The 18,354-nt window shown below is 41.7% G+C and overlaps 2 protein-coding genes across 4 annotated transcripts in view; both read right to left on the bottom strand.

Annotated features, from left to right (window-relative positions):
• Positions 1-366: 366 nt before the first annotated feature.
• Positions 367-10,645, bottom strand: lmx1a (LIM homeobox transcription factor 1, alpha). The gene is made up of 9 exons (XM_004555021.3): positions 10,406-10,645; positions 10,271-10,316; positions 9,729-9,909; positions 4,520-4,740; positions 3,940-4,118; positions 3,261-3,338; positions 2,808-2,889; positions 1,040-1,219; positions 367-868 (listed from the first exon to the last, which is right to left on the bottom strand). Exons 2-9 carry the CDS (start codon positions 10,296-10,298, stop codon positions 726-728), a joined length of 1,092 nt encoding a protein of 363 aa, XP_004555078.1. The 5' UTR covers positions 10,299-10,316; positions 10,406-10,645; the 3' UTR covers positions 367-725.
• An 891-nt stretch (positions 10,646-11,536) lies between these two features.
• rxrgb (retinoid X receptor, gamma b) overlaps positions 11,537-18,354 on the bottom strand; it is a 29,984-nt gene continuing 23,166 nt past the window's right edge. For all 3 annotated transcript variants that reach the window (XM_012920190.2, XM_012920189.4, XM_004555022.6), the window contains exons 3-10: positions 17,659-17,803; positions 17,119-17,298; positions 16,526-16,686; positions 15,679-15,808; positions 15,062-15,194; positions 14,663-14,754; positions 13,588-13,693; positions 11,537-12,063 (exon numbers count right to left, since the gene is read on the bottom strand). In XM_012920190.2, the coding sequence (XP_012775644.1) occupies positions 11,916-12,063; positions 13,588-13,693; positions 14,663-14,754; positions 15,062-15,194; positions 15,679-15,808; positions 16,526-16,686; positions 17,119-17,298; positions 17,659-17,803 (1,095 nt within the window). In that variant the 3' untranslated portion in view covers positions 11,537-11,915. The remainder of the gene's footprint in view (positions 12,064-13,587; positions 13,694-14,662; positions 14,755-15,061; positions 15,195-15,678; positions 15,809-16,525; positions 16,687-17,118; positions 17,299-17,658; positions 17,804-18,354) is intronic.

The following is an 18,354-nucleotide window of genomic DNA, read 5'->3' as shown; positions in this document are numbered from 1 at the left end:
GTGCCTGGGTGGTCCCCCACCTCCCCCTCCTCCCATCCTCTTTGACTGAAGGAAGGAAAAGGCAGAAAAATGCAGCAAAGGCCTTTGACCAAGAAAAGCACAATGTGAGCGTTGATGATGGCGGCGTGGATGTGATGCTTACCTGCCACTGACCCATACGGCTGTCATAGCCCAGCATTTTACAATCTGACGATCCATTCAACAGCCAGGAGAAGATGTCTCACTGACCCGTCACCTAGATCGGACTGATAAGCACTGAGGATGGACTGACCTGCCTCTAACCCTCAGCATGAATATCCCATTTTCATATGGACAAATCACCCCGTGGTTTGTAGTAACACCATAGTGAACAATCACCGTTTCATGTTTATTATTTTCTGATTATTGTTAATTCGATCGAGATGAACAGCATACACACACATTTGGAGAATAAATACAAATACACACCCAGTCAACTATTTACATGAGTAGATGCAGTTACGCTCTCATAATCTGGCATTCAAACATAATGAGAGTTCAGTGTCATGCACGTACAGGAGACTCCGAAGAGATTTTAAAGCATAAGAGGCAGGAGTGTAATTGGGTTTGTATAGAGGTGAACATGGTATAGTATTGCATGGTATCACTGTGAGTGTACCCCTGTCCCCTTCTAACATTTTACGTCCACGTACCAAATTACCACATTTCTGAGATAAATTCAGTCTGTCTGAATCTGATAGCCACCCTCACGAGGTGAAGTACGAGTCCTGCATGGAGTAGAGGCGGTCAATAGGAGTGAGTGGCGAGGAGTTGCCAAGAGAGAGGCAGTCGCCGTCAGCCATATGACACAGCGGGTCTCTGTCCACATCGCCATACAGGCTCTTGAAACCTTAAAAAGATATAAATTATTATTTTGTATCTCAACTACTATTGGAAGTTTAAATTAATACCAGCAATATCAAAAGTACATTTTTTTACTTTTAAAATTATGTTTATTTCATGTTTGTTTTACAAAAGGCTTAAAATAAGCTGAGGATTTGACTGCGTTGAGATCTTTTACCATAAGGATGCATGTGATCCCCTGGCATCTGAGGCGGGGTCAGGCCCTGTCTGAAGGGGTCCATGTCCCAGTCCTGCTGTTCCAGTGTGGTCATTCCCATCTGCTGCTGCTGCAGTTCAATATGGACATAAGAGGACCCGAGGTGCTTCATCTCAGAGGTCACACTGCCACTGGAGGGCGCTATGAAGCATAGGAAACCAAAGGAGATCACAGAGCTGTGTGTTTATGAGTTAATGTAGTTAAAGTAACAGAGTTCTCTGTTAATGATTTTAGCCTGTTTTAACTGCAGAAAGCCCTTCAAAACAATTAAAAGCTAAATTTTAGCTCTAAACTTTGGAGTCTTCTCACACCCCCGTTCTCTGCGGCCTGCTGGAGCGGGGGGGCTGGGAGGAGAAGTTGGCCGTCCGATTGGGGTCTGGAATGTGGGGCCTCCCTGCTGCTGCCGAGCCGGGGCAGTCTGCTTCTCTCCACCCCAGGGAAAAGGGTAACACTACCTGGGTCTTGGTGCAGTTTCCCCCTCCAGGGGCAAGGGTACCTAGACCTGGGGCTTAGAGTACGCTTGGGGAGTGTGATTGTGTGTACAGTTTCTCTTTATGTCTGTCTCCACGTTGGGTGAGTGTTGAGTAAGTGCATATGAGAGCATGAGGGTGGGAATGGATGTTTGTGTCTGTGTGTGCCTGTATGTCTGTGTCTATATGTCAGATTGGGTATCAGACGCCACCTCTCTGGGGACACCTCAGGCCCTCCAAGGTTTGGAGGGCCTGACATCAGACATCGGTGCGTTGGTGGTTCTTTGTGTCTGTGGATGGGCGTCCAGGTACACACCGGCTCACTCCTTGGTGGCTGCTTGTCGGGGCCTGGAGCCTGGGGCTCGCTCGGGCCACTTCGGGGGTGGGGTGCCCTCGGCCTCTCGGCCTGGGGCTCGGTCACTCAGGCACAGCTGGCTGCCAGCAGAGCTCACGGGCGCGTCACTGCAACTCCCCCTGGCTTCTGCTCCGCGGCTGCTGAGTGAGCCCTCATCTGGGGCTCTCCTCAGCTCTTTCTGGGACAGTGGCGCGGCTGCCCCTCTGTTGGTCTTCCTTGGTCTCTTGTGTTCTGAGGGTCTCTGGATGTCTGGAGTTTTGATCTCCTCCATACCTGCTTCATGCCCTGGAGGACGGGGCTGTGGCCCCCCCACACCCTCTAGCAGATCATTATTTGAAGGAACCTTTTAAATACAAGCGCGCTCATGATAACAGGTGTACACACGGGGACTCACACACACAAACTAAACCCTTTTTGACTCCTACCTCAAAGCATACTGTGTGCTGTCGATCTTACGTGCTGCACAATAATGTTTAATATTTAGTATTTACAGTTATATTCACATAGATCATCGCGATGTTGTTTATTATGTTGCTCTTTTTTCTTCTGCTTGTTTTCTCTTTTTTCTTTCTCAACAGGTGATCCAGGTGATTGATAGATGTATTTTTTGTCTGCTTATTTTGTTGTTGTTGTTTTGGGGTTTTTTGCCCTTTATCCCCGTCCCTCTTCCCCGCTGTTTTTCTTTCCCTCTTTCTTTTCCCCAGTCTGTCCCGTATCAAACAAGTAAAAATAAAATAAAATAAACAATAAAAAGGTAAAAAAAAAAAATTGAACTTTCTATAACTTAAAGGCTGAATAAAATCTTTAGTCAAGGTATTTCCCATTACCTATTAGAAACTGATAAATAAATAGAGAAAACGGTACCTTTTCTTACAGCGAGAACAAAAGCAATTATGAATAATACCTGTGTGATGCGATGGGTGTTCACACTGTTCCTGAGTCTGTTGCTGCTCCTGCTGCTGTTGTCTCCTGGCCAGTTTCTTCATCTAAAAACATGCATCGAGAGACATTAAAGCTCTTTAATGCCTCAGTGCAGTCAAATCCTCAAGCCTACTGTAAAAAACTGTCCTCCCACTCCACAGTCCATCTACCACCCAGGAGTATGCTTGTGTTCACTCAGTTGTAAAGTATCAAGAATGAAGTAGAGGGCAGCCACACATGAGCCCAAATTGTGAGGAAATATTGGGTTTAATCTACAGTGATCTCTCCATGAGATGTCATCAGTTTCCTGTATGAACAGATAACCAGGCTGATTTCCACTCTGGCTTACGAATACAGTGCAGAAAGAAGGCTTTTATTAGCAGTGCATGAGTGTGTGTGTGTGTGTGTGCGTGCGCGTGTGTGTACTTTGAATTACTTTGGCTCTTTGGTTCTGGAACCAGACCTGCACCACCCGGACACTCAGACCAGTCTCAGCTGCCAAGGTCTCTCTTACCTTGGATTAAGATTCAGGAGGGCAACACAAAGACAGAATGCGAGGGTAAAAAAAAAGAATGAGGAGGTCATTTGAAGGATAATAAAAATCTGCGTCACATCACAAATTTAGCAAAGAGGCAGAAACTGCTTAAAGAAACACTCATGATGCTTATTTGTTTTGTGAAAATAACTGCTATGTTTTCAAAAATCTTTACTTTGGTACTTTTAAAGTCAGTTCATGAGGAATTTAGCAATGTCACTTATAACAAAACTGCCCAACTACCCACCCGCAGTACAGTGATAATAATGTACAGAAGATACATGAAACCATGTCACATATTTTTGAATGAAGTTTTCTCCTTTTTTTTGTTCATTCTGTCAAGGTGACACATGGTACAAGGGCTTTCTTTCACAATATGAGGTAAAAGGGTCTCTGGATTGTACAAGCTAGTAAAAGGCTTAGCCCTTGCACCTTGTTTTAAACAATGAATAAAATAAGTGTAAAGATGAGACAGTGCTGTATGAAAATTTCTAAAATGTCTATGTTAGGTCCTCATATGAAATAGATTCATAGTTTTAACTTGAATGCAAAGTAACAGAAGATATTTTTTTTTGTTTACCTTTCGACAAGGCTTGGAGGAGACCTCAAAGGATGCTTTAAAGGTGCGTCTTTGCTGAGTGGTCAGAATAGTGCGAGGTCTTTTGGGGCGTTTGCTCTCCACATCATCTGATTTAACTTTTCTGCCTGCAATCCTTCCAGATTCCTCCTCAACTTCTTCATCTTCATCATTACTTTTACCTAGAAGACAGGCATAGATATGATTGAAAATATTCACATAAAAACAGGAAAATTCATGCCTGCTAATGTTTAAATATTTTTTTATAAGAATTTTAGTTTTTGTTTAAAATGCAGATACTTTACATCAACCTGGCTGATGTCGGGCTGAGTTTTGGGCTTTTCTGTGTCTCCCAGGATGATTTTTATGTCCCAACTTGAACTGGTATTTTACCACTTCACTTGAATCATTATTTTGGCAATGTTTTTATTGCACTGTTACAGTTAGTTACTCAAACTAAAATGTGCTTATTTTACCCAATGCTGGACAGAGTTTGAATTCTTAAAGTGGGATTTAATCATCAAAATGGATTGTGAATTTATTACAAATCAAAGAGCAGCATGAAAGCATACAATTTCTGTACCTGTTTCAGAAGAGCTAGGACTGGCCAGACATTGGTGGTAGCCCTCTCTGGCACATAGTAGCTGTCCCTCCCTGAGAACGCAGCGATCTCCTGTCTGCAGGCGGCAGGAACAAACGCTGCAGGTGAAACAGCGCAGGTGGAACACAGCGGCCCCCGCACGCATCACCAGCTCTGCGGGAGAGATGGCTTCTGTGCACCCTGCACAACGCACTGCAAACAGACTGAACAGTGGAGGAAAGCAAGCGCACAGAGAGAGAAAGTGTGAGAGCTGAGTAAATAACAGAGAATAGGGATTTTGTTTTCTTTAGACACTTGAGGACCCCCTCACACATCAGTAAGATGGGACTCTATGAGAAAACCAAAAAATGCTGGGTAGACTTTGAGAATGTTGCTGAGTCGAGCTGTCACTCAAAACAACCGCCAGCCTGACTTCTCTCGCCTTTCCCCCCCTCCTGCCCGGACCACTCAGACACATACCCTTAGTGTGTCGGGTGTGTATCTTAGCGCCTGGCAACCAGTACTGGTGAGCTTAGCCTCAGAGACTGTTGCCGTGGCTCCGACTGCCGTGTCCGAGGCTGCGCTCCTGGGGAGGCAGGAGAAAGGCTCTCGGCAGGCCATGGCTCCAGGCAGAGGGGTGGAATCAGATCTCCTGGTGGGAGAGACTGAGCCACTGGTCCCAGGAATTATCCGTGGAATTATCCGTAAGTCTGCTTAACCAGAAGTAGACAAAGACAGAGCCAGCCCTCAAGCAGCAGGACCATTGTCCGCTGGCTGGCACCTCCGCATTTTGGGTCTGTCACGCAGGATGATGCGTCATCATTCTGGAGCTGGCGTTTGTCTCCAGACTTGACTAGGTCACCAGAGCAGTCAGCACAGAGGCATGAGAAAGTGACAGCTTTTCCCCTTTTTTGTTTCCAAATAAAAATACTCCATGTGCCTCATGAGAAAGTCTTTTTCTTGATACTGTGAAACCATCAGAAAATAGGAGCATTGGAGGTTATTCTAACACTGTGCATGGACACATTAATAACCACAATTATTATTCTGTATGTCCTAATCACATTGAATCTATTTTATTTACTTTAATAAGTTAATTTGAATAAATTGTGTAATGTTGTTTTTATTAACTTTCTTCTTAATAGTACAAAGATACTGAAATTTTTTACACTACCTAGAAAAAAAATACACCCAAACTTAAGCAAATTAATTAATTTTTGGATATATTTCAAATTCCGAATGAGAACAATATTTCCAAGCAAATAAATTTTTAAGTTGAAAATAAAACTAACAGCCATGTTGACATAAGATAAGATAAGATAAGATAAGATAGAACTTTATTAATCCCTCGGGTGGGTTCCTCTGGGAAATTCGACTTCCAAAAAGCACAGCAACGACCGAAGTTACAGTTACAGAATTGTTATATATATATATATATATATATATATATATATATATATATATATATATATATATATATATACACACACACACACACACACACACATATCCCTGTCAAAGGCTCCGGAGCTCGTACGTCCTAAAGCCAGACATTGCTAAGACCTCTTACTGTTGCTCTGGGGTCACTATGGCGATGGTAAGAGCCCCTTCCCAGAAGCTCAGGAGGGTCGGTCTGCTTGACCCATCTGAGTTGTCTGCCCCACAGCTTCAATGGTATGTGCTTTAATATGGTCAACATACCGTCTGTGGAATGTGCATTCCTGTGGCAACACAAGATGCATCAATCAAATATTTCAAAGGAAGTGTGGCAGAGGAAATAGCCTGAATGTTTCTGGGTCTCTGAGATACCGCAAAGCATTTGATTTGACATCTCAGTATGATGCTAATGCCAGCGGAGAAGAAACTATGGGCATTAATGTTTTGAGATCATTCGTGTTTCGAGAAGCGCTTTTCCATTATACGCCTTATCCAGTTCGTCTAATTATCCCCAGTACTCTTAAGCGTCGTTAATGCAAAGGTAAGAGTACCTCCAATACTTATGGAGTGGCTCAAGGTGTTTAATATTTCAGAGTTTCCGCTGACATGATTGGCCCAGAGGCTCGGCCAGGAGAGCGGGAACACTCAGTCACGCTGGATTTAGACATGGCAATTAGTGACAAGATCATTACAGAGGAGTAAGTCAGCAAAATTTTGCACTCCTCCACACTGACATGGTCTGGGTGAGGCACTCCTAATGCAGAAGCACTGTATAAAAAGATGAGTGTTTAGCAGAAATGTACACAGACAAACTCACAGTTTTCCTCAAGTCCTCCTCTTTCATTGTTCTTGCTCTGACTTCAGTGCTGACCTTTGGCAGTCAGGCATTCAGACTGCTGGTCTAGTGGACAAGCAGAGAGGCAGATCTTGTTTCTGGATCAGGTTAACTTAGATCCATTGCTGAACGCACACACCAGCGGGAGCTATGTATCAGATACAGATCGTCAGGTCAAGTGCACAGCGAGTCACACCGAAGATCTGACGACCAATCTGCTGTCCGGTCCACCTGCCCGCTGAACCGTTTAGTTAACCTAAACCAAGCTGAAGACACGCTGTCAGACAGGATTCTGCATTCGGCTTCAGAAAACTGGAGTCACTACAGGTCAGACAGCCAATGTATAAACTATGGAATAAAACAAGCATTATTAAAAACAACTGCATTCAGTCGTCTAAATGAATCAGATTATTGTAAATTAATGATTACAGTTAGAAAAGCTTCAGCGGCTTCTCTAAAATGTGGGGAAATGACTGCAAGCTAATACAACACATACTGCCGATGACTTTATAATTAATGCTTAAATACTGTGTTTTTTCAATGCAACCCTCGGGTTGGATAAGAGGAAGAAAAACAGATGGATCCCCCCCCACGCTTGAGGTGCAAAAACCCCTCTGCTCAGCTGGTCTTTATAAAAAATTTAATTCAAAGTGTTTTGATATAATCAAAAATTACATTAAAGAGGAAAAAATGACTATCAGAAAGTATTATGATATGAAAACATGTTGAATTTATTTATTTTTGTTGTGATGACTTTCTCAGATACTGAATGAGTTTAAATATGCTTAAGTTAGTCTTGTCTGCCACAGTAACTGGGACAGACAATGAAAATCAGTAAAGTTCTGTTAAAACAAAAATGTTTTTATGCATCTTGTTTGTTATATCACACATATTAGATCATCCAAAAAGAGATAAACTACTTTAATTAAGTTAATTTTTTAATTTTCAACCCTTTTTTAATGTTATTATTCCTTTGTGGCACATATATTATATCCTCATGTTCCTACTTGTTATTAAAAAGAAACATTTTAGATGCATAAATATATATAAAACTGAAATCTGTACGGTCCTCTGGTACTGGCAAATATTAGCATTATTGTCTTATAAACCACATGAATGGGCCAGGCTTCATGGTGAAACAAAGGTAAAAACAAAGCAAGATTCAGTCAGACGATGCAGCATGTGGTAAAAGACAAATGTTGTCACAGTATGGAATAATCACACTTGTTTTGCATCAGCCGAACGGGGGAGCAGGACATAGTTTGTTGGTGAGAAGAAAAAAAAACTGGCACAGTTTTAAAACCTTCATTGTGGTCAAAAGTAGTGCTCATGTGTTATTGGGTGTCGTAACTCCAGACAGGACAGCAGGGGTGGAAGGATGACGGGTGGACTCAGAGGTGGAGCTTTGGCACCAGGCCTCCTGCTAATTGATCAGGTCAGATAACTCACGGTCGGCTGGGCGTTGTCCCATTGCTCAACACAGGGGCTGCTGTGTGAAGAGCTTTCCAGATGCCACGGCGCATAACGCCAGGGCTCATGGAGCGCACTGTCCCCCAAAATAAGTTCACACCATCCTCACCGTCCCTCTTGTAGGGATGCACCAGACCTTCTGACATATGGCTGTGCACTCCTAATTACCTCTCAGTACAAGTCTTTACTACGTGTTTTCGCCAAGTGTTATTATCTCCACTGAAGACACTAAGTACATTAATTTTTTTGTTTTGTTTTACAGAAATTAAATCTACATATTTTTCTAAAACACTCCGTCTCCTTTAAAGGTATATGTCTCCAACATGAGTGTGTTGAAACATTTCCTTGCTTCCCTGTGTGCTTGGCAGAACAGCCATTACCAAATTGTTCAAAAATAATGTGAGTTGTTGCCTTTTAGGGTGTGCAGAGTGTATTTGGAAGCTGAGGGGGGATGAGCTGGTGAATGAGGTAGGAGGGCATGAGCAGTAGGTGATTTTTTTTTTTTTTTTGTGTGTGTGTGGATGGGTGGGGGACCATATGTTGTCCCCAGCTTGCAGTTGCCACGTCAGTGGGCCTCAAAATTTTAACACATTTTGACAATGTGTCAGTTGAGCCTTACCCCTGGTTGTGCATGAAGGTGTGACCACATTATTGTGTGTGTGCATGTGCATGTACGGACGAACGCAACACAATACAATAGTTTTCTTACATTCCAGCTCCCTTGCCACCCCTTCCTCCTACAGTCACCTTGTTCTCTCAGTGCACTGTGCCAAGTTTACTGGAAGTCATATTACGGCATATACACACATTTAAACACAACTGCACACAAAATGCATCCATGTCTACCCAATACAACACTAAGAAGGATTAGAAATATTTATGTTGGCCTTATGAGAAAGTTATTTTCTTTATCTCTCAGACACACACGCGCGCGCGCGCGCACACACACACACACACACACACACACACACACACACACACACTTTCTTAGTCAAGGTCAAGTCTGGACAAAGCTGTACTGTTGCAAAAATGACCTTAATGATACACCATCAGGTTTGGCCCTCAGAATAAAATGATCAAAACTGAAGTCAAATAACATAGTTGTTTTTTTTAAATGGCAGAAAAGGTCATATATATTTTTCTATATCATGATTATATTTTTGCAGGAGGCTGCATAAAACGACTACTACCTTATTTAGAACTTTATTAGTTTAGTGTTGTGTTAAAACGCTTATTCAAACATTTTAATGGTTAGAGTCGTTTAATATGTTTTTTTTTCTTTTTTTTAACTGTATGAGAAATATTAGGTAGTTTTTTCTTAACATGCCTGCGTGTGTTGCATTATATGTGCCCAAGTTGCAAATTTTATTTTGTCACGTCTTGGTTAAAGTTGAAATTGGTGATTTCCCGTGAAAAAGGAACTACTACTTACGCCACCTATGAACCAAACAGTTATAAATAATAACTCACTCAGCATAGTCCCGTTTGCAGTAAAGTTTGCGGTCCCGCAGAAAGCAGGAGTTCGTGAGCGCGTCCCCGCACGCTGCGCACCGCACGCAGTCCTCATGCCAGAGGCCGTCAGTGACTCTGAGCAGGAATCGGTCTCTGATCAACCGATGGCATCCTGCACACACTGCCCTCCGATTCACATCTGCAATGCACGGAAATCCTTTAATTGGTAAATATTTTGGTTCAGCGAGAAGGATAAAACTGAAGAAATGAAAATTGGCAAATTTTGTTGTTTGCCTAACCAAGTGGCTGAACTAGACGAAGGTTGGCAAATTAACCAAACTTTTCCTCTTTTATAATCAGAGGAAATGTGTGCGTGTGTTTTATAAGAGCGATATACATTTGAACAACTATTTTAAAGTTAGCACTTTTTTAAAATTTCAAATTGTTAAATTCTAGCAACTGAGTAATTCTGTTGAGCTGATAAAAAACAACAACAAATGAAGTTGCTTAAAATAAACGAATCTAATCTCAATATATTGATAAAATACATGTTTACTTACCTAAGGATGTATCCGGTATATCCACCATTGCTGTTCCCTGAAGAAGCTGCGAAATATATTTTCACCAAGGTTTAATTTAAGGAAAACATTTTTCTAAGATTTTTTTCTTAGAGTTTTCTAAGAAGAGTGGCATACCTGTAAAATGCGAGTTTCCGGTCAGCAGCGAAGGATTTTGGTTATGAACTCCCAGTCCTGCTCAGAGCATCTCCGCCACTCAAAGTTCCCCTGCAACTTGCTCCTCGGAGCAGAGAGCAGCGCATCAAAGTTTCTGCTTAGTGCTTCCAGCGACCTCGCTGAGTCCACAGTTATTGACTATTTGGGCTGTCTATCAATTATCCTATTAGGGGTGAACGGGAAAGAGAGTGAGAGAGAGCGAGCGCGAAACAGAGTAAGACTTCCTCCATGTGCAGGTGCAGGTTACCTCTCTCTCTCTCCTTCTCTCTCGTTCTCTGCCAGGCACTCTCTCTCCTCCCTCGGTCACTCACTCTCTCCCCCACGCTTGTGTGTCTCTCTCGCCAAGCCTCAATGCCAGTAGTATTCAAATTGTGATTTGATAACACAGTAAACTGCAGGTTAAAAGGTCACACACTTAAGTGATGATTCCCCCCCCCCAAAAGCTTTAAATAATCAGTTTGGTTTTTCTGCGAATTAGTGGCTTCACAAAGTTTCACTTTAGCCCAGTCTTGGCAGTAAATGGGATCATAGAGATTCCAATGATTTTTGCAAAATAACAACATCTATTTTTCCTATTGAAACATGTGAGCAAGATATGGCTGTATGCTATTTTATATTCTAGCTCCAGTTGCAACTATTGCGGACAACTGCAAACCCGTGCGGATTTTGTTACATATCAGCCAACATACTGACTCATTCCAGTATAGGCACATATTCCGACGTAGATTTATTTTCTTTTTTTGTTCTCTCTAGATTCCTATTTCTTCGTGGATTATCTTCACCAAGACGTCTTAATGAAATCAAAGGTCTTTGTGATGAGGTCCTGGCAGTTCGTGATGCTGAAGCCTGCAGAGGCCCTGACGAGTCATGTAACTCTGACAGACCGTAGCCACGAGGAGGATACAGGAATCCGTGCAAACAGCTCTAAAAAAAAAAAAAAAATGCTGTGAAGCAGCGTCTCTCGTCTTGATGGCACTCTGTGGACGCCATCTGGTGGACGAGGAGTGAAAATAGCAGGTTCACTTTATATTTGATACCAAACACAGCTAATAAAAGAAAATGTGATAATGCATTAACACAATGCACAAAATATTTCATGTACATTTTTAAATAACTTTATTCTGTAAGAATTCTCAGACACGTTTAAGAAATTCAGGCATGGTTTTTGTTTTATACAATTCTGCTTTGAATAAAATATGATTTTTTTTCTTCAAATTTTGCATTTGGTGGCTTTTGAAACAAACACCTGAAATTAGCTATTTACAAAATTCCAAACCAACTTTATTGGAATTTATCGAGTTATGACTCCACCATCCCCACAACCACATTTTTTTTAAACATTTTAATTGCATTTTTTTTTTTAAAATGGGTACAAAATAAGCTGTTTTACATTTCAATCAAGTCTTTTTAATTCCATCATCATATTGCTTATGATGCGGGAGTATGTACAAGGGAAAGGGGAAGACGTGTGTCATGTGATCTGATGCGGAGCCTCCAGCATCTCCATCAAAAAGGTGTCAATAGGCGTGTCCCCAATTAGCTTGAAGAAGAACAGATGCTCCAAACATTTGAGGCCGATGGAGCGCAGGGCAGGCAGGCGCAGCAGCAGTTTGGCAAACCTGAGAATAATAAAAAGTCGTGCCAAATAGTGAGGCGAGAACAACTGAGCTTAAAACTCACTTCCACACATGTTCAAAGTTGTTTAAAAAAAAAAAAAAAAGCCATATTTTACACACACTCACTAGCCACTTTGTTTGATACACCTGTTCACCTGCTTTGTAATGCAAATATCTAATCAGCCAATCACATGGCAGCAACTCTGCATTTAGGCATGTAGACATGATCAAGATGACCTGCTGAAGTTCAGGACGAAAGGTGACAATCATCTATACGGTTTGCAGAGAATAGTCCAAAAAAGAAAATACATGCATGGGAGCATCTCTGAATGCACAACATATTAAACTTTAAAGCAGATGGCCTACAGCAGCAACAAGACCACACCGGGTCACCTGCTAAAGGACAGAGCGCCACCTAAATTGAACCACAGAGGAATGGACAAACAATGTCTCATTTGATAAGTCACAATTTTTACTGTGACATTAGAATAATAGGGTCAGAATTTGGTGCAAACACCATGAAAACATGGATGCACTATGCCCTGTATACAATTCAGGCTGCTGTTGGTGGTAGTGTGTGTGTGTGGGAGATATTTTCTTGGCACATTTTGGGCTCCAACTGAGCATCGCTTTAAACATCACTGCTTATCTGAACATTGGTGCTGACTATATCATTATTGATCACAGTGTTCCCATTTTCTGCTTTTTCCAGCAGGATAAAACACCACAGTCACCGGATCTCAATCCAATAGAGCACCTTTGGGATGTGGTGGAACGTGAGAATCCCATCATAGACATGCAGCAATCATATCGATATGGCCCAAAAGGACTAGCAAGATGTTCCTAATAAAGAATATAGTGAGTGCATATCAAGATTTTTTTTTTAATATTGTAAACATCTCACTTTTCATGAGACAACATACCGTACACAGTAAGCCATTTCAAAGAAAGTCAAGCTAGTGTTACATTTACCTTTCAAAAATCAATTCTTTGCTCAGAGATTTATGATTTAGATTAATGAAAACAAACAAGAAAAAGTATTACATGTTGCAGTGGTGATCTTTTTCACTGCCGGGCTGTGGCATGCTAGTTTCACTTCAATCATGTGCACTTTATGTCATAATTTCACCATTAAATGTTTTTTCAGTGAGGTGAAATATTCATGGGGTAATAATAATAATAACTGTGATCTCAATAGTGACCAAAATATTCTTAAGCGTTCTTTCTGCATCTCAGCTGTGATGTGTTGACTTTTCAGGAAGTTTGCAGTGTCTGCTTTTACCTCTAATACCTGTTGCTCTCAATCAGCTCCCAAATAAAAAATACAGTCAATGGCAACAATTTGCAGTTACAAATAGCGTTATCAGCCTACATCCTTTTAAATGCAATGTTGTGGTTAGGCAAAAGTTTTTTACTTGCATAAGAGCTGTGTACTAATATAATGCAAGCTGCCATCCTTATTATTCTTTACATCCAGTGCAGAAATGTGTTTAAAAATGATCGATGTTGTAATGGAACAGTTCCTACCTGCCAGGCTGGTCCGGGTACTTCTGTTTTGTATACGACTCCAATGAAGCATAGACCTTTTCTCTCAGCCCCTCAACCTCTGCTGGGTTAGACAAACCTTTTGCATCTGGAAAAAAAGACCCAAAACAAAACACACAAGTCATTCTGCTAGTTTGTGATCGAATGGAGTCAATTTTCTGCAGTCTGTTTGTGATAACATGGCTGTTAACTGTGAGCAAAAATCATAAATCTTTTGCCGTCTAACAACACAGAAATTCTGTGTATTCCATTTGAAGCTGTAAGTCTGAATTTCAGCGTTCTCAACTTTCAATCTGTGAAAATACTGTTGTACATATTTGATTCGCTAAATAAGCCATATACAGAACACCGTGCAGGCTCGAACCATAAATGTGTTGCTGTTGTGTTTTTCAGTTAAAAAACAACAACAAACCCAAACAAACATCACCTTGTATCCCCATCGTGGTATGAATGGCTCTACTTGCTAAGGAACAAAATAAATCCTGTTTTTCTGACTTCACTACTGGAACACACTCAACTTGGGAGTGATGTCACTCCCAGCCCTGCTTCCAAGGGAAACTGAATGCATCATTACATTTAGAGTCCAGCCAGAACCTCATAAATTTTAAACAGAGATTCAGAAATTCCTCCGCAAATAGTGACCTAATTGCTGCAGGATGGTTAATTGACTGATTTATATGACACAGGTGCTCAGCAAAGCTGTTTTCTTCTACCAAGACACCTGTGCAATTGAAAATGGTTGCTGCAACTACTTACAATCAGCAAAAAGAATCCGGGCAATCACTAATTTTTCTTGATATAAAGTAGATTACTATCCTATTTTTAGTCTAGTCTGACTGAGCCATTAGGAACGCATGGGTGCACAGTAAAATCTCTCCAACTAGCCATAATATTATGATGACCAACATTGCACTTGACAAATATGTTCACATGAATTTCATGAATCCAGTATAGTGATTCTGCAGTTACTAAAATAAGCAGTGAAATAACACAACTGAAATGTCGGTGAAAATGTTGTTTTGGGTGGTATGTAACAGTCTCAAGAGGCCAGACTGACCTGGATTGAAGAGGACAATTGCTCGCAAGCAGCCGAGCTCCGTCTTATCCATCTTCATATCTTTCATTTTAGATACTAACTCTGTGAGTACTCTGCAGGAAATCAAGAAAGAAACAATGACTAGTCACAAAAATAGGACTGAATTAAATCAGTACAAGAATTAGAATAATTTCTCAGTAAAGAATTTGCATTTCTATGCAAATATGTACTTAGCTTAAATGACAACACACTGAAATGAATGCAGTTAAGACATTAGTAACATTTACAGCCAGTTAACGGTGGTGTTGGGGGGGGGGGTTGCCTCCAACCACAAAATATACAGAATTAAGAGGTTAATCATGAAGGAGTCTAAATGTCACATTATTTTATCTTTTTGTCTCATCTTTCAATCCTTCCTACCTGTCAAAGATGGAGCCAACTCCAGCACTGTGGGCGCTGCTTCTGTGGACGTGAAGACCTGTTGCCAGCAGGATACCGTCTTTTACCGTGACCGAGCGATGCGAGAATGATGCAATTAGTAGCTCGTTCCAGCCTGGACACAAAAAAGGAACAAGAAAAACGAGTGACATCTCGATCCACTCGTCTCTTTAAAGCCCGTCTTTAGTTTGTGTAAATTAAATACACAAAACATGTTCTGTGATTTCCCTGCTTGCTTAAAATTAATTATCCATTTTGTGACTTTTTCACTTTATCGTCCTGGCATGTGTTAAATCTCCTCCCAGCAGAGGTCAGCACTGGCAGCAAACTGCACTGCTGGGACTTGCAAATGGTCCAGTTATTTTGGTTTCACTGCTCCATTAAACTAGATGTTACAAAAAAAAAAAAAGACTTAAATAGACTGCTTGACATCGGCTCGGCAACTATGCTGAATGAAAATACTACACAAAAAGTGAGGGGGGAAAGGGAGGATAAAGGACTGTTTACCCTTGCAGGAAACTGCTGTGTATGAGTGTGTGGTCTGATATTTGTGTGAGCATAAGCTTGCCGCATGCACTGGTTTGTGTTTGCGTGTCTACCTGCTCGTAGTAAGATGACCTGGTCATCGAGGGGGAGCTCGGAGAAGTGCGGGATCCTTTTCGCCCACTCCACCAAGGTGAAAAGCTGCTTGTCTGCTGCTTGGCAGATATTGGTGACGGGGTCATTGGTCTGGAGAAGAACATGTAGGACAAGTGCCAGACCGATTTAATGTGATTGTAGGCACTGTTAGTGACATCTAAACCTTTTCTAGCAACAGCTGGTAACCAGGTGCAGCAGTGGCTATTTTTGACTCTTTTTAAACCAACAATTTCTCTCGTTGCTTGCGGTAGTTTTAATACAATCCTAAATTCTACATACCAAAGAAGGGAAATATCTTGAAGCACAATTCAATTCAAGTTCCGCACAGCTTTTAAATTGTGGCTTTGTTATCCAACCTCTAGGTTTTAAAATTCATTTAAGTGCTTGAGCTCATACCCAGTAAATTGCTAAATCAGTGTTTACTTAATTTGTTTACTAACTTGTCAGATTTAAGAGTTAGTTTTGGACCAGAGCAACTCGGCAGCTCGGCTACATTATCTCAACAGATTAACCCAGGAGATTATGACAACTGCACAAAGTAGCTTGTCAGAATTTTGGAGCAAAGCCTAGATTTATTCCCATAAACTCCTCAGCTTGTGTTATTTATATTCAACTGACCCAATTCCATCCGGTCTCAGCTTCACACTCAAAACTATTTAGCCAAGCTTGTGTGTTTATGTTTATAATAAGATCAGTATATCTTAATAGCACAGCACATCTTGGCATCTAGTTTCTCCCCAGAAAAACTGCCTCAGATTCATAATACAAACAGTGAAAGAGACATGGACCAGTGTCTGTATTAATTACCGAGTTCCCGGGGCTGCCGTCGCTGTACGTCTCTGTTTTGGGTTCTACAGCCAACTCAGCATCTAGGATCTTGTCCACAGGCATGTCCTCATTGAAACTGCTGGTGGATTCTACCTCATTCTCACCCCGCTCTTTCCCACGCTGCCTCTCCTCCTGCACCGCTGCACACAGACACACAAAAAAACCACACAGCATTTAAACATCCTGAATTGTTGACTAGAAAATCTGTAATATTAGCAGATAACTCAAAACCCCTCCAACCGGTCGCGACAGATAGCCGCGCCTCCCTGAGCCTGGTTCTGCCATGAGGTTTTTTTCCTTCCCACTTTTGCCGAGTACTTGCTCACAGGGGAACGTCTGAATGTTGGGATTTTCTCTATTCTTGTAGCGTCTTCATCTTACAATATTAAGCGCCTTGAAGCGACTCTTGTCGTAATTTGGCGCTATATAGAACATTCAATAAACAAAACTGAATTTACCTGAAAATTATAGTTTTACTACAAGACAAAACCACATGTGATTTTATTTTAACTGCAAAATGTCACATATTGTTAAAATTTCGAACCAACCTTTTTCTAACCCTCCATACACACCTTCTCTTTTCATGCCCATGGCCAGGCACTTCTGGTAGCGGCAGTATTGGCAGCGGTTTCGCTGGCGCTTGTCAATCAGGCACTCCTTGTTATCTCGACAAGTGTAGCTGAGATCTTTGCGCACGGTCCTCTTGAAGAAACCTTTACATCCCTCACAGCTGTATACACCATAGTGCTTTCCTGAGGAGAATAAAGCCACAGGATCAATATTGATTAGGACCACTATTCAGCTTGCGTCACAGTGCATAAAGCGTCGCACTGGCTTGTAGACTAATTTCTGGGCACATCTTTAGAATTAGGATTGGAAATGTGTTAACTATTTTCTGTATGATAGACAACCTACTTGTAACAACACACCGATAAAAGATATTTGCAGAAACATACGGCACAAATCCTGACAAAATACTTAACAAATGACTTCAAACAAGTCCGTCTTTGTCTACTATCTGTTCTCATCTGGGTGGGGGGAGTTGTGGTGGTGAGTGGGAGTGTAAATATGCTTGCCCATCCCTCTCCTCCGTCCTTGCATGCTAACATTACCTGAGGAGCGGTCCCCACAAATGGCACAGATGTGCTTTGACATCCCTCCCGGGCTCGTACATTGGTAGTTGATGTTTCCCAGATTCTGTAGGCCCGGCGGAGGCTTGATGTCCTCTGAGCTGCTAACACTGTTCATAGAGTTCATCTGCAGATGACAGGAAGAGAGAAGAGAGAACAAAGAATTAAAGCTGAGGTGGCCAGAGCTGAACGGAACAGAGCAGAGGAGGAAGCAGAGGGGAAGTAAGAGTGAAAAGTTTGTGGTAGTCTCATGACACTCTCTCCCTTCCCCTATTTTCTCATTTTGTCTTCCGCTCACTCATATTTTTTTGTTCCCCCACCCACACACTTTATTGTGAAAGTGTCTTGGTATGATCACATGCTCAGCCTGTAGGAGTGGCTGAGGCCTGTCATACAGGTTTTTTAATGTTTGCTGACAGGGAGAGTCGCAGGAAGGGGGAGTCACGTGGAGCAGGCGCAGTTCTCAAACTCAGCAGCAGAGGGAACTCATGGTGAATTTTATGCTTTGTGATGACAGTTGGCATTTCTGTTAGACCTCCAATGAAGGCCAAATGTATTTTATCTGCCATTTTTTTATATCATAAGCAGTGCTTACAGCAGCTTTCAATCCCAAGTAGATGCACAATAATGCACACTTCAACTGACATGATTTATATCTCTTACTGCAGCGTAGGGTTT

Source organism: Maylandia zebra, linkage group LG23 (assembly GCF_041146795.1).
Source record: "Maylandia zebra isolate NMK-2024a linkage group LG23, Mzebra_GT3a, whole genome shotgun sequence".
NCBI classification, from domain to species: Eukaryota; Metazoa; Chordata; class Actinopteri; order Cichliformes; family Cichlidae; genus Maylandia; species Maylandia zebra.
Note: the sequence above shows the minus strand (reverse complement) of the source record. Positions and strands in the feature narration are given on the sequence as shown.

Excerpts from the sequence above, each read along its gene's own strand:
- lmx1a (XM_004555021.3), bottom strand. The coding sequence starts at position 10,298 with ATGGTGGATATACCGGATACATCCTTAG. Across the intron at positions 9,910-10,270 it reads TATACCGGATACATCCTTAG|ATGTGAATCGGAGGGCAGTG; the intron begins GTAAGTAAACAT and ends CGTGCATTGCAG. Across the intron at positions 4,119-4,519 it reads TCCTAGCTCTTCTGAAACAG|GTAAAAGTAATGATGAAGAT; the intron begins GTACAGAAATTG and ends CCTGTCTTCTAG.